The sequence below is a fragment of the Hemitrygon akajei genome, unplaced genomic scaffold, assembly GCF_048418815.1.
Source record: "Hemitrygon akajei unplaced genomic scaffold, sHemAka1.3 Scf000208, whole genome shotgun sequence".
NCBI lineage: Eukaryota > Metazoa > Chordata > Chondrichthyes > Myliobatiformes > Dasyatidae > Hemitrygon > Hemitrygon akajei.
The window spans coordinates 396984-411222 of NW_027332093.1; the positions used below are offsets into that span (position 1 = coordinate 396984).

The 14239-nt window shown below is 48.7% G+C and overlaps 1 protein-coding gene across 4 annotated transcripts in view; it reads right to left on the reverse strand.

The window, feature by feature from the left end:
• Positions 1-2268: 2268 nt before the first annotated feature.
• The window catches only part of LOC140724417 (NACHT, LRR and PYD domains-containing protein 3-like), a 33979-nt gene continuing 22008 nt past the window's right edge, over positions 2269-14239 (reverse strand). For all 4 annotated transcript variants that reach the window (XM_073038869.1, XM_073038865.1, XM_073038868.1 and 1 more), the window contains 5 exons: positions 8233-9971; positions 4105-4191; positions 3781-3951; positions 3458-3625; positions 2269-3294 (listed from right to left, as the gene is read on the reverse strand). In XM_073038869.1, the coding sequence (XP_072894970.1) occupies positions 4180-4191; positions 8233-9971 (1751 nt within the window). In that variant the 3' untranslated portion in view covers positions 2269-3294; positions 3458-3625; positions 3781-3951; positions 4105-4179. The remainder of the gene's footprint in view (positions 3295-3457; positions 3626-3780; positions 3952-4104; positions 4192-8232; positions 9972-14239) is intronic.

A 14239-nucleotide genomic window follows, 5' to 3' on the forward strand; every position in this document is an offset into this window, starting at 1 on the left:
AACCTCTTACCTGTCCCCTAACTGTCGTATCCCCTATAACTACTGCTCTCCTCTTTTCCCTCCTTCCTTTCTGAGCTGAGTGTCTAGTCTCGGCGCCAGAAACGCGGCCACTACAACTTGTCCCTGGTAGGTCGGCTCCAACAACAGTATCCAAAACGGTATACTTATTGTTGATGGGAACGGCCACAGGAGTGATCTGCTCTTCCTATCAATTCCCCTTCCCCCTCCTGAGTCATCCAGCTACCTGCCTCCTGACTTTTAGGGGTGACTATCTCTCTGAAACTCCTGTCTATTTCTGTCTCTGCCTCGCAAATGATCAGATGTTCATCCAGGTCCAGCCCCAGTTCCCTAACTCGGTTTGTCAGGAGCTGCAGCTGGATGCACCTTTTACAGGTGTAGTCATCAGAGACAATTGAGCTCGCCCTGACTTCCTAAATACTGCAAACGGAGCACTCGACTGCCCTAACTGCTGCTTCCATTACCTACTTCTAAGCTAATTAGATTAATTAAAGGACTTTACCCAGCCTTACCTCACTGGGAGCAAGCTCGTCCTCAGCCTCTGCTCACTCATTCCCACTGTCACAGCGGTATATACATACAGCGACCAGTATCTCTCAGTCTCACTCTCTCAGGAGTATATAAATAAACTGACCAGTGTCTCTCAGTCCTCCTCTCACAGGGACATATTTATACACTCAACACGTACAAAAGCTGGATGAACTCAGCAGGTTTGGCAGCATCCGTTGAAATGAGCAGTCAACGTTTCGGGCCGAGACCATTCATCAAGTCAGAAGAACGAGGGGGCAGGGGCCATATAAAGAACGTGGGAGAGGATGGAAGGTGCCAGGTGAAAAGCCAATCAGAGGAAAGATCAAGAGGTGGCGGAGGGGAAGCAGGAAGGGGATAGGCAGGAGAGGTGAAGAAGGAATGTAAGGGGAAAGCAGGATGGGTAGTAGAAGAAGGCAGAATCATGAGAGAGGTGATAGCCAGTTAGAAGAGGAGGCAAAGTGAAATTGGGATGGGGGAAGGGAGAGGGAGGGCTCTCTGTCCACTCTGTCAGGGTCCTATCCATACACTGGCCTGTTTCTCTCAGCCCCACTCTCTCAGGGGTACTCAATGGTTTGGAGTGTTTAACCCATGAACCACTGTGCCGAATCCATTACTTCTTGTAGGATTTTCGGTTCAATTCCATTGCTGTTTCCGTAGCAAGCCGTGATGCAGCCAGTCAACACAGTTTCTACTACACCCCAGATTTCTGAAAGAGTAGTTTATTGGTGTCCTTTGTGAACTACTTGAAACTGAAATGGTTCCTCTGGATTGGAAATTACACATGTCACGCCACTCCTTAAGAAAGGAAGGAGGCAAAAATAGGAAATTGTAGGCCAATTAGTCTTACTTCATGGTTAGGAAAATGTTGGAGTATGAGGTGTCCGGATACGTGTTATAATAGGGCAAAGTCTGCAAAGGTTCCGTAATGGGAAACCTGTTGCAATGTTTTGAGAATATAACAATCAGCATCAACAAAGGAGAGTCAGTGGATATGGTTTACTTGGTTTTTCAGAAGGTAGTTGACAATGTGCTGCACATGAGGCTACTTAATGAGATAAGGCTGGTTGATTTTCAGGAAACATGCTACCATGGAGAGTACAAAACTCTAGTTAGTCTGTAATAAACTCTGGTGACCCCATCAGAGGAAAGACATCGAGGCTTTGCAGAGGATTCAGCCGGCGCTAACCAGGATGCCTCCTGGATTAGAGAGCATGCACTATACTGAGAGTTTGGACAAACTGGGGTTGTCGTCTCAGGAGCGGGAGAGGCTAAGAATAGATCTGCTGAATTTTATACAATTTATGAGAGACATTGGTATACCAGACAGACAGTATTTTCCCCACGGTTGAAATGTCAAAAAACAGAGGCCACATTTTAAAGGTGAGATGGGGTAATTCCAAAGGACATGTGAGGTGCAGGGTTTATTTTTTTTTTACACAGACTGTTGGTGTGGGGTGGTGGTAGAGGCAGATTCATTGGGAACCTTTAAGAGATGTTAAAGTAGGCAAGGTTACGGTGTGGAAAAAGGTTTCGGGGGGAACAATGAAAGTGTGGCGGGGGGCAGGAGCAAGAAAAGCGCGGTATCAGCGTGGGTGCACTGGGGATTACGAAATCCTGGGTAGCAGACCTCCCTCAGCCTCAGCTGTACCTCTGCGAGAAGCTCTGGATCGCTGTGGGTGATGGGGTTCCCGAGCAAACTCAAATCAAGTCCAACATGGATCAAGTTACAGCAGTTTATTGATTTCATCATAATAATAGTCATCCGATAGTCTCATGAGACCATGGATTTGCGCCTTGGAAGGTTTCTTTTCCAGGGTTTTTTTGATGGGAGACCAGGCTGCAAGCCGTCCCCTCTCCACGCCAACGATGTTGTCCAAGGGAAGGGCACTAGGCCCCGGTGCCACAGAGCAATGTGTTAACTGCGTTGCTCAAGGACACCAACACGCTGCCTCAGCTGAGGCTCGAACCAGTGACCTTCAGGTTACCAGTCTGATGCCTTGTCCACTAGGCCACGCGCCAACACACATGACAGATGTAAATGTAAATTAAACAACGTGCAACCTGCTAACTTGCAGAAATAAATAAGCTGTTCCTGATTCACTCAGAGTCACACACAATTAACTGACCAGTGACAACGAGTAACAGATTGAATAACCAGTCCCGTTTCTCACCATCACTCCGCATCAGGGAACCGATGATTATAAAATCACATTTCAGGACAGTGTCCGAGATCGCTGCAGTTCCAGGGTCGCTACCAAGGTAGTTATCCATTTAACATCATTATATCGGGCAGACTTCTAAATGTATTGTCCTCAGCATAGTGAGTAAAAGTATTCTCCCTCAGGATAATCCCACCTCAGACACTGGTGTCCCAGACTGAGCCCCGCCGCCGGGCTCATTCTGTCTGTGTATTTCCCCAAGGCCTGACTGAAAATGAACTCTCGGACCGGGACATCCAACAGAAATAGCGCCGCTGGTCACAAAGGGGAATTACATGCCTGCGGTAACATCTCCAACATCAGAGAGTGCTTGGTTGGAAACGTGACCCGTTAGAACCATTGGGAATTAAACCTGAAGCATTGTCGTTAAAGGGGATGGTGAGGAATCGACCAAAATGTCCCCATCCCTTGGGTGGGGTTGTTCACTCATTCAGATGTTCACAGGTTCACTGTCAGTCCAGGTCTGAGTTCCTGCAGAGACTTCAGTTCCATCTCCCCAGTCTCACTGAAGTGATTTCTCCACAGCCTGAAACAGAGGGAAGAATACAGGGAAATAAACAAATAATACAACAGTGACTCTAACAGCGGGCTGGGGTTAATATTTCAGCAACGCTGACAAACAAATATCACCGGTGAACCCGCGGATCCACTGATATTTTATCACACTGAGCATTCACAAGAATACTCACTCAATATAAGCCAGACTTGGGACGGCCAGTATTAGGTGACGGAGAGCAGGGACAGATCGGTCCGTAAGCGAGTTTAATCTCAGGTCCAGCTCCGTCAGTGATTGGTTTCCACTGAGAGCCGAGACAAGATCCTCGGCACCAGAATCCGTGAGACCAACTTTCCACAGCCTGGAGATGAGAGAAAGTGAGGGTGAAGGACACAGAGAGACAGGACACAATACAAATCCCTAGTGCTTATCTGTAACACAATTACTGATCATATCAATGTCAAATGTCAGACTCGCAGTAACTGTAAACACAAACTCCCACAGTCTAGTACTTACCACAGTTTCTGTATTTTACACTCCGGGTTTCCAAGAGCCTCAGCCATCAGTTTCACTCCTGAATCTCCCAGTTTATTAGTACTCAGGTTCAGCTCTGTAAGTGTACAGTTTGCACTGAGAGTGGAGGCGAGATCCTCGGCACCAGAACCTGTGAGGCCAACATCGTTCAGCCTGGGGTTGAGAGAGAGTGAGAGTGAAGGACACACAGACAGGAGACATCGGAAATTCCCAGTGTTTATCAGTAACACAATTACTGATCAGCTTGATGTTCAATTTCTGACACCCAGTAACTGTAACCACAATCTCCCACAGTCTGGTACTTACCGCAGTTTCTGTATTTTACACTCCGGGTTCCTCAGAGCCGTAGACACCAGTTTCACTCCTGAATCTCCCAGGTCATTACCCCCAAGTCTAAACACAACGAGAAAAACTAATGAACAAAGAGACTGAAACCGTGGGTATGAGGGAATATCTGTCATTCGGATATTTCTGGAAACATGAAACGCTTCAGTATATCACTGATTGGGATTCCCACTACTGTCAAATTTCACTACTGAATGCCAATAATTTACTGTCAATGTGACTCTGTAATTTCCCATATTCTGTCTCCTTCCCCAACAGTTAGAATAGTGTTCCTGATGTGAGAATGTCGGAAGGGCCAGGGTTGAAGGGCTAGAGATCGTCCCTCCGAGAGGAAGAATTGTGGGTGGGAAAATCTCCATGGGAGATGCGCGCAGAGACCCGCACCACAGGAAAAGTGATCCCCACAGGAGGAAGAGGAACGAGGAACAGGGATCCCTATAGGGTGATGGGGAACGAGGAAGAGTAATCCCGAGAGGATGAAGGGAGATGGGGAAGAGAGATCCCACAGGATGAAGGACGTGGGGAACAGTGATTCTACACAGCAGGAATGGAAATGGGGAAGAGAGACTCCAGAGGAGAAAGCGGAATGCGGAAGAGAGATTCCTATTGGAGGGATGGGGATGGGCAAGAGAGAACCCCGCAGGAGGAAGGGAATGAGCAAGGGAGAACCCGACAGAGGAAAGGGGATGGGGAAGTGATCCCCACAGGAGGAAGGGAATGAGCAAGGGAGAACCCGACAGAGGAAGAGGGATGGGGAAGTGATCCCGACAGGAGGAAGCAAATGAGCAAGGGAGAACCCGACAGAGGAAAGGGGATGGGGAAGTGATCCCGACAGGAGGAAGGGAATGTGCAAGGGAGAACCCGACAGAGGAAGGGAATGAGCAAGGGAGAACCCGACAGAGGAAGGGGGATGGGGAAGTGATCCCGAAAGGAGGAAGGGAATGTGCAAGGGAGAACCCGACAGAGGAAAGGGGATGGGGAAGTGATCCCCGCAGGAGGAAGGGAATGAGCAAGGGAGAACCCGACAGAGGAAACGGGATGGGGAAGTGATCCCGACAGGAGGAAGGGAATGAGCAAGGGAGAACCCGACAGAGGAAAGGGGATGGGGAAGTGATCCCCACAGGACGAAGGGAATGAGCAAGGGAGAACCCGACAGAGGAAAGGGGATGGGGAAGTGATCCCCACAGGAGGAAGGGAATGAGCAAGGGAGAACCCGACAGAGGAAAGGGGATGGGGAAGTGATCCCCACAGGACGAAGGGAATGAGCAAGGGAGAACCCGACAGAGGAAAGGGGATGGGGAAGTGATCCCCACAGGAGGAAGGGAATGAGCAAGGGAGAACCCGACAGAGGAAAGCGGATGGGGTAGTGATCCCGACAGGAGGAAGGGAATGAGCAAGGGAGAACCCGACAGAGGAAAGGGGAATGCGGAAGTGATCCCGACAGGAGGAAGGGAATGAGCAAGGGAGAACCTGACAGAGTAAAGGGGATGGGGAAGTGATCCCCACAGGAGGAAGGGAATGAGCAAGAGAGAACACGACAGAGGAAGGGGGATAGGGAAGTGATCCCCACAGGAGGAAGGGAATGAGCAAGGGAGAACCCGACAGAGGAAGGGGGATGGGGAAGTGATCCCCACAGGAGGAAGGGAATGAGCTAGGGAGAACACGAGAGAGGAAGGGGGATAGGGAAGTGATCCCCACAGGAGGAAGGGAATGAGCAAGGTTGAACCCGACAGAGGAAAGGGGATGGGGAAGTGATCCCGACAGGAAGAAGGACTTAGGGAATAAAGATCCCACTGGAGGACCCAGATGGGGAAGGCAGATCCAAAAGAACGAATGGGGAGAGGGAATTGAGATCCCACCGAAGGAAGGAGATTCGAGAAGAGTTCCCACAAGGGTAATGGGGGTGGAGATTAGAAATATCACAAGGGGAGGAGGACGGGGAAGAGAGCTGACAACAGGAAGGGGGTGGGGAAGAGAGATCCCATAGGGGGAAGGGAGAGGATGAAGAGAGACCAACCACAGGGGAAAGGGGGTGGGGAAGAGAGATCCCATAGGGGGAAGGGAGAGGATGAAGAGAGACCATCCACAGGGGAAAGGGGGTGGGGAAGAGAGATCCCATAGGGGGAAGGAGGACGGGGAAAGGAACTGACAACAGGAAGGGGATGGGGAAGAGAGATCCCATAGGGGGAAGGGAGAGGATGAAGAGAGACCATCCACAGGGGAAAGGGGGTGGGGAAGAGAGATCCCATAGGGGGAAGGGAGAGGATGAAGAGAGACCACCCACAGGGGAAAGGGGGTGGGGAAGAGAGATCCCATAGGGGGAAGGGAGAGGATGAAGAGAGACCACCCACAGGGGAAAGGGGGTGGGGAAGAGAGATCCCATAGGGGGAAGGGAGAGGATGAAGAGAGACCACCCACAGGGGAAAGGGGGTGGGGATGAGAGATCCCATAGGGGGAAGGGAGAGGATGAAGAGAGACCACCCACTGGGGAAAGGGGGTGGGGAAGAGAGATCCCATAGGGGGAAGGGAGAGGATGAAGAGAGACCATCCACGGGGGAAAGGGGGTGGGGAAGAGAGATCCCATAGGGGGAAGGGAGAGGATGAAGAGAGACCACCCACAGGGGAAAGGGGGTGGGGAAGAGAGATCCCATAGGGGGAAGGGAGAGGATGAAGAGAGACCACCCACAGGGGAAAGGGGGTGGGGAAGAGTGATCCCATAGGGGGAAGGGAGAGGATGAAGAGAGACCACCCACAGGGGAAAGGGGGTGGGGAAGAGAGATCCCCACAGAGGGAAGGGAGAGGATGAAGAGAGACCACCCACAGGGGAAAGCGGGTGGGGAGGAGAGATCCCCACAGAGGGAAGGGAGAGGATAAAGAGAGACCACCCACAGGGGAAAGGGGGTGGGGAAGAGAGATTCCATAGGGGGCAGGAGGACGGAGAAGAGAGCTGACAACAGGAAGGGGATGGGGAAGAGAGATCCCCACAGAGGGAAGGGAGAGGATGAAGAGAGACCATCCACAGGGGAAAGGGGGTGGGAAAGAGAGATCCCATAGGGGGAAGGGAGAGGATGAAGAGAGACCACCCTCAGGGGAAAGGGGGTGGGGAAGAGAGATCCCATAGGGGGAAGGGAGAGGATGAAGAGAGACCACCCACAGGGGAAAGGGGGTGGGGAAGAGAGATCCCATAGGGGGAAGGGAGAGGATGAAGAGAGACCATCCACAGGGGAAAGGGGGTGGGGAAGAGAGATCCCATAGGGGGCAGGAGGACGGGGAAGAGAAAACCTACAGCAGGAATGGGGATGTGGAAGAGAAATATCACAGGGGAACGGGGGTGGGAAGAGAAGCCGCCATGGGGCAAATGGGGTGGGGAAGAGAGACCCGACAGAAGGATAGGGAGAAATGAATGCACAGGAGGAATGGACTTATGCAGAGAGATCGAACAGTGGGAATGGAAGTATGCACAGAGATACCACAGGAGTATAGTGTTGAGAAGAGTTGGTCCTACAAGAGGAGCTGATGCGGAAGTAGTTCCTCGGGAGAGATTGTTCTAAACTGAGGTCCACAATCAGGAGAAAAGATGCCCACTTGGTGACTGGGTATCGGGGATTGAGAAAAGTCACACAGGTCGAGTGATGGAGATAGTCACTCACAGGGAAGGGCAGAGGAGGAAAAACTCACAGCAGCATTTCTAAAGCTCTCACTGGGAAAGACAGCTCACACTCTCTTGTCAATGTGAAAATGGTGGGAAGTTCCTACATACCCGCTTACAGTTTGTGTCGGTCTAGTTGTCATTAACACTGAGAAGGAACAATGTCAATGGACGTGTCACAGGGAGCGAGAAACGCGGCCAATCCTGTGATTTACTACCATTAAGCGAATGGATGTTGTTCGTGATCTGATGGAGTCTCCAAATCCCATCAGAAAGAACCACAGAACCTTCCTGTCCCTGTGGAATTACTGACCAGTCCCCTGGTCATTAGTCACAAATTTTTGCATTCTGATTTACTCCGATTTTACCCAATTTCCTTCGCATTGAAACAACACAATGGAACAGTTTCACATTTCAGAGTGAGACAGAAATCTGGTTACCTCAACTCCTGACACTTGTGTAGCCCCGGGTCCCAGCCGCTGTATTCCTTCAAAGTGAATGCGGCAGTTCCAAAAATCAAGGTGTTTTATTGTAACACAGAATCCGATGACATGAGACAGGACCGCGCAGTCAATCGGGGTCAGTGGCATTTCACTGAATGAAAGTGTTTCCATAGATCCCAGTGTGTCCTGAGCCAGTCCACGATTCTGAGACTCAAACAGATAGTGCAATGTATTCAGGAGGTTCCTTGTATCATCTTCACAAGCAGAGATATTTATCTGGTGTATAACCGCCTCCTTTACCCAGTCAATCACGCGGCAGGTTGTTTGATGAGGAAATGGACCAAGAAACTCCTCCAGGCCCCGAGCTGTCATTGGGTTGGAGAGTCCAGCAACAAAACGGAGAAATACCTCAAATCGCCCATCTGTGGTATTTTGGGCTCCAGTGAGGAATTTCGGGATATCCCCGGGATGTGGATTCAGGAATAGTGCGACTGCAGCTGCAAACTCCTGAATGGTGAGGTGTGGGAATGTGTACACCACACACCGGGCAGAATCCTCTCTCTCCAAAAGCTCCATCAGGAACCCGGACAGGAACTGGGAAGGCTGCAGGTTGTAGTTCATCAAATCTCCATCTGTAAACACAATCTTCTTCTCCGACACTCCTTTGAAGGCCATCTGACCCACCCTGTGTAACACATCACGGGCGTTCTCAATCTCACGGTCGTGGTTTCTCAGGATGTTGTAAATATAGTAGGAATATAGTTGGGTGATGGACTTGGGCACTCGCTGTGGGTCCCTGACTCTTTGTGTGAAGAAGGGGCCCAGTGCCAGAGCGAGGATCCAGCAGTAGGAGGGGTTGAAGCTCATGGTGTACAGCATCTCGTTCTCCTTCACATGTTTGAAAACAGCTGCCGCCACAGTCTGATCTTCAAAATACCTGAAGAAATATTTCTTCCGTTCCTCACCAGAAAATCCCAGGATTTCAGCCCGGATACTGATCTCAGCCTTTTCCAATAAATGTAACGCAGTGGGGCGGGTGGTCACCAGCACTGAACACCCTGGGAGCAGCTTGTGCTGGATTAAGCTGTACACAATGTCAGACACCTTGCACTTGAATTCCGGATCTGTGCATGTGGACTGAGGTTCTGTGTCTCCCCGACTGTCAGCAAAATCAATTTTGTCTTTGAATTCGTCCAAACCATCGAATATAAACAACAATCCCTCTGGGTTCTTCCAGACCTCTCTCAGGATATTTTCAAAGTAAGGATATTGATCCAGAATGAGTTCTGTCAGGTTTATTCTGTGGTTAATGGAGTTTAAATCCCGGAATTTGAAACTGAAGACAAACTGGAATTGTTTGTATATTTTCCCCGTGACCCAGTCATAAACAATCTTTTGTACCATTGTGGTTTTCCCGATCCCCGCGACTCCCGCCACTGCTGCCGTACTCCCAGATTCCGAGTTACTCCGGGAAAAGCTGCTCTGGAACAACTGATCCGCCCGGATTTTCTCCAGCTCTCCGCAGAATTGCTGTTCTCTCCACTCCTCGTGGTCTCTGCCTCTTGCCAGCAGCTCATGTTCCACCAGTGTCCGATCTCGAACAGTAGAATTGACCGTGAGCTCAGCGTATCGATCAACCAGCTGGAAAACCTTCACCTTCTCCCTCATCAGGATCGTGTTCACTCTCAGTGTTTCAGTTTGTGCCCGTAGAGTCTCCTTGTGTTTCTGTTGAACATCTTCCATGGGAAGAGACAGTGGACAAACTGTTAGATGCCTCAACTCAGAACTCAGTATTTAAGCACACACGAGTTAGCTCACAGCTATTGCATTAATTGGATTCATCAATGGATGTTCGTACAGTAGAGTAAATTTGATTAACAGACCCCTGACTGGCCAGAGAGGCCTGGTCTAGATAAATATCAGATTATCACATTTCCACATTAATTGTGTTGTGAAGGTGAGTATTTACCTCGTAGTTTACTGACCCCGACTCTCCCGAACTGGACACCCTCTCACTACAGCCACAGTTATCATTGTTCCTCTGGAAGAAACGTTTATTCCCCAGTGCTGATATGGTGCGTGGGGATATGGAGAAAAGGATAGTGGGCATTCTGTCGAAGGAGAATCACAGCTCCCCCTCACACCATCACTGATTCAACGTACAAAGTGTATTTGTTGATCAGCATGTGCACTGTGATCAACAAAGTGTAATCCAAAGATCAAGGGTGATTGGGGGAGAAAATGTCAATGTCTTGTTCAGGAGATTGAGACAGTCAGCATTTTGACACATCCCTCCCCCCCCCCGCCCCAAACCATCCTCACAGACGCTGCTCAGCTCACTGAGTTCTTCCAGAAAATGGTTTGAGATGGCGGATCTGCAGTCTCGTGTCTCTGAAAGAGTATGTGTTGTAAATACTCAACAGATTCAAGTTTCAAGATACGCAATTGTAAAGGAGAAGGAAATAATTATTATTCCGGATCTGATGCAGCACAAAAACTCAGATAAAGAACGCAATGAAAAACACAATAAATATAAATGCGCTCGATACTCTGAACTCAGGTGGTTTTGACAGACAATTTTCAAACCGTGCTGGTGTTGGGGTGGGGTTTGTTATTTATAGAGTGTTGGCTTAGTCATTGGAGGTGTTGATGAGTCTTACTGCTTGAGGAAAGTAACTGATTTTGAGTCTGGTGGTCCTGCTCTGGATGCTACGTAGCTTCCTCCCTCATGGGAGAGGGGCAAACAGCCCATAGGCAGGATAGGTGGGATCCTTCCTGAAGCCCCTGTCCCTTTTCCGGAGCTTTTCTGTTTATACGTCCCAGATGGAAGGTAGGCTGGGGATGCCGGTGATGCGTTGGACAGTTTTGACTACCGGTTGTGGAGCCTTCCAGTCCACCACAGTTATGCAATATGCTCGTCTGCCCTCTGCAGCACAGCTGTAGAAGGACGGGAGTTCAGATGTGAGTACAGGTCAGACAACGTCTGTGGAAAGGGGAGACAGGGGAGATGCTACTGGTCTGTGACTTTAAATACAAGTTTGAAAACCATGCCGATTACAGGTCGGGTGCTGAAGAAGAAAGCAGAGACCGAGGAATTTCTATAGCAGGTGGTTCAGGATTTCAGCTGTCACAGGACCTGCATAGAACACAGAACAGCACAGGAATAGGCCCTTCGGCCTACAGCATTGGTGCCAGCATGATACCACATTAAACTGTGATGTTTAAACATTCTCCTCATTTCGATAACAGTCTGCACTATTATTCCTTTTACCAAAATGCGTTTTCCAACACAGTATTCCATCTGCCACATTTTGCCCATTTTCCAATTTCTTTAAGTCTTGCTGCAATCGCATTGCTTCCTCAGCACTAACTACCCCTTCAGCTATCTCAGTATCGTCAACAAAGTTTGCCACAAAGCCATCAATTCCATTATCTAAATCATTGACAAACAATGTGAAAAGTAGCTCCAAGTACCTCGAAACCTGAACATTAATAATTGAATTGAATTGACTTTATTTCTTACATCCTTCACATACATGAGGATTAAAAATCTTTACATTACGTCTCCATCTGAATGTGCAATGTGCAATCATAGTAATTTAAAATAATGTACAGACTCCAACAGTTTCCCAATCACTCAGGTTAGGCTAACTGGGCTACAATTTCACAAACAAGAGGAAATCTGCAGATGCTGGAAATCCGAGCAACACACACAAAATGCCGGAGGAATTCAGCAGGCCAGGCAGCATCTGTGGAACAGTTGACGTTTCAGGACGAGATCCTTCGGCAAGACCAGAGACAAAAAGATGAAGAGTAGTTTTGAAAGGTGGGGGTGGGTGGAGGAGAGAATGCCAGGCGATCGGTGAAACTTGGAGGGGAAGGGATGAAACAAAGAGCTAGGAAGTTGATTCTTGACAGAGGCAGACGGCCCTGGAAGAACGAAAAAGGTGGGGGGGGGGGGAGCGGTGTGCACCAGAGGGAGGCGATGACAGGCAAGGAGATAACGTGAGAAGTACGCGGGCATGGGGAACGGTGAAGGGGGAGAGCAACGGTAGTTTGAGAAATCAATATTGATGCCATCAGGTTGGAGGCTACTCAAACGGAACACAAGGTGTTGTTCCTCCAACCTGAGTGTGGCCTTATCCTGACATTGGAGGAGGCCATGGACTGACGTATCAGAATAGGAATGGGAAGTGGAAATAAAATGGGTGGCCACAGGGAGATCCCGCCTGTTCTGGCGGACAGAGCGTAGATGCTCGTGAAACGGTCTCTCAATCTACGTCGGGTCTCACCGAAATACACGTGGCCACACCAAGATCATCTACGCCTCCCTCTGGTTCTCTCTCCGCCCCCTTCTCCTTTCTTCTATGGCCTTCTTTCACTAACCAACTTCCTAGCTCTGCTCACCCCTCCCCCTGCAAGTTTCACATATCGCCTGGATGGGAGATGCCAGAGAGTATAGGTGGATAACTGTTTGTCGGGTTTGAGGCCGGTGACTCGTGGTGTGCCTCAGGGATCTGTACTGGGTCCAATGTTGTTTGTCAAATACATTAATGATCTGGATGATGGGGTGGTAAATTGGATTAGAAAGTATGCAGATGATACTAAGATAGGTGGCGTTGTGTATAATGAAGTAGGTTTTCAAAGCTTGCGACAAAATTTAGAAGAGTGGGCTGAGCGATGGGAGATGGAGTTTAATGCTGATAAGTGCGAGGTGCTACATTTTGGTAGGACTAATCAAAATAGGACATACATGGTAAATAGTAGGTCATTGAGGAATGCAGTAGAACAGAGTGATCTAGGTAGAATGGTGCATAGTTGAATTACCTTCCACATGAGAAAAGTATTGATAACTTCAGTATCACATTTTGATAGTATTGAGTCAGATATAGTTGTATCTATGAAAATCAATCGTGACTGATTTGGAAAACAAATGTAACTTAGTACCTTAGATTCTGTGTTCAGACTTCTCCAGCCAAGTTATGAGTTCGCAATGTTCTGTATTATGGTTACATGGGGCTTAGAAAAATAGAGGGCAATGGGTAACCATAGGTAATTTCTAAATTAAGGGCAGTTCGGCTCAGCATTGTGGGCCGAAGGGCCTGTATTGTGCTGTAAGTTTTCCATGTATCTTTGACTCTGTCAGGGGTGTGTGGGGTCTCACAGTGTGTCAGGACCCTGTCAGGGGTGTGTGGGGTCTCACAGTGTGTCAGGACCCTGTCAGGCGTGTGTGGGGACTGACAGTGTGTCAGGACCCTGTCAGGCGTGTGTCGGGTCTCCAATCAATGTATTCGGCTGTGATAAGGAGCGCAGGAAAACAGTGATTGTGGACATATTTACTTTAGAGAATGTGACAATGGTAGAAATGATATTCTTCAAAAATCAGGAAGTGTATCTGTTTGATATTCAGAAATGGGTGTGGGAATTTCACTGTCATGTCTGTTCCCTCGGAAAGCAACATAAGGAATAGTAACCACATAGCCATATAACAATTATAGTACGGACAAAAGTCATCTCGGCCCTTCTAGTATGTGCCGAATGCTTCCCGTCATCTCGTCCCACAGAACTGCATTCAGTCCAAAACCCTCCATTCCTTTCCTGTTCATATACCTATCCAATTTTCTTATTTTAAAATGCTAATATCGATCTTGCCTCTACCACTTTTACTGGATGCTCGTTCCACACAGTTACTACCTTCTGAGTAAAGAACTTCCCCCTCGTGTTACCCCTAAACTTTTGCCTCCTAACTCTCAACTCCTGTCCTCTTGTTTGAATCTCCCCGACTCTCAATGGAAAAAGCCTATCCACGTCAACTCTATCCAACCCCTTCATAATTTTAAATACCGCTATCAAGTACCCCTCAACTTTCTATGCTCCGAAGAATAAACACCTAACTCTGTAACTTAGGTGCTGAAACTCAGGTAACATTCTAGTAAATCTCCTCCGTACTCTCTCTATTTTGTTGACATCTTTCCTATAATTCGGTGACCAGAACTGTACACAA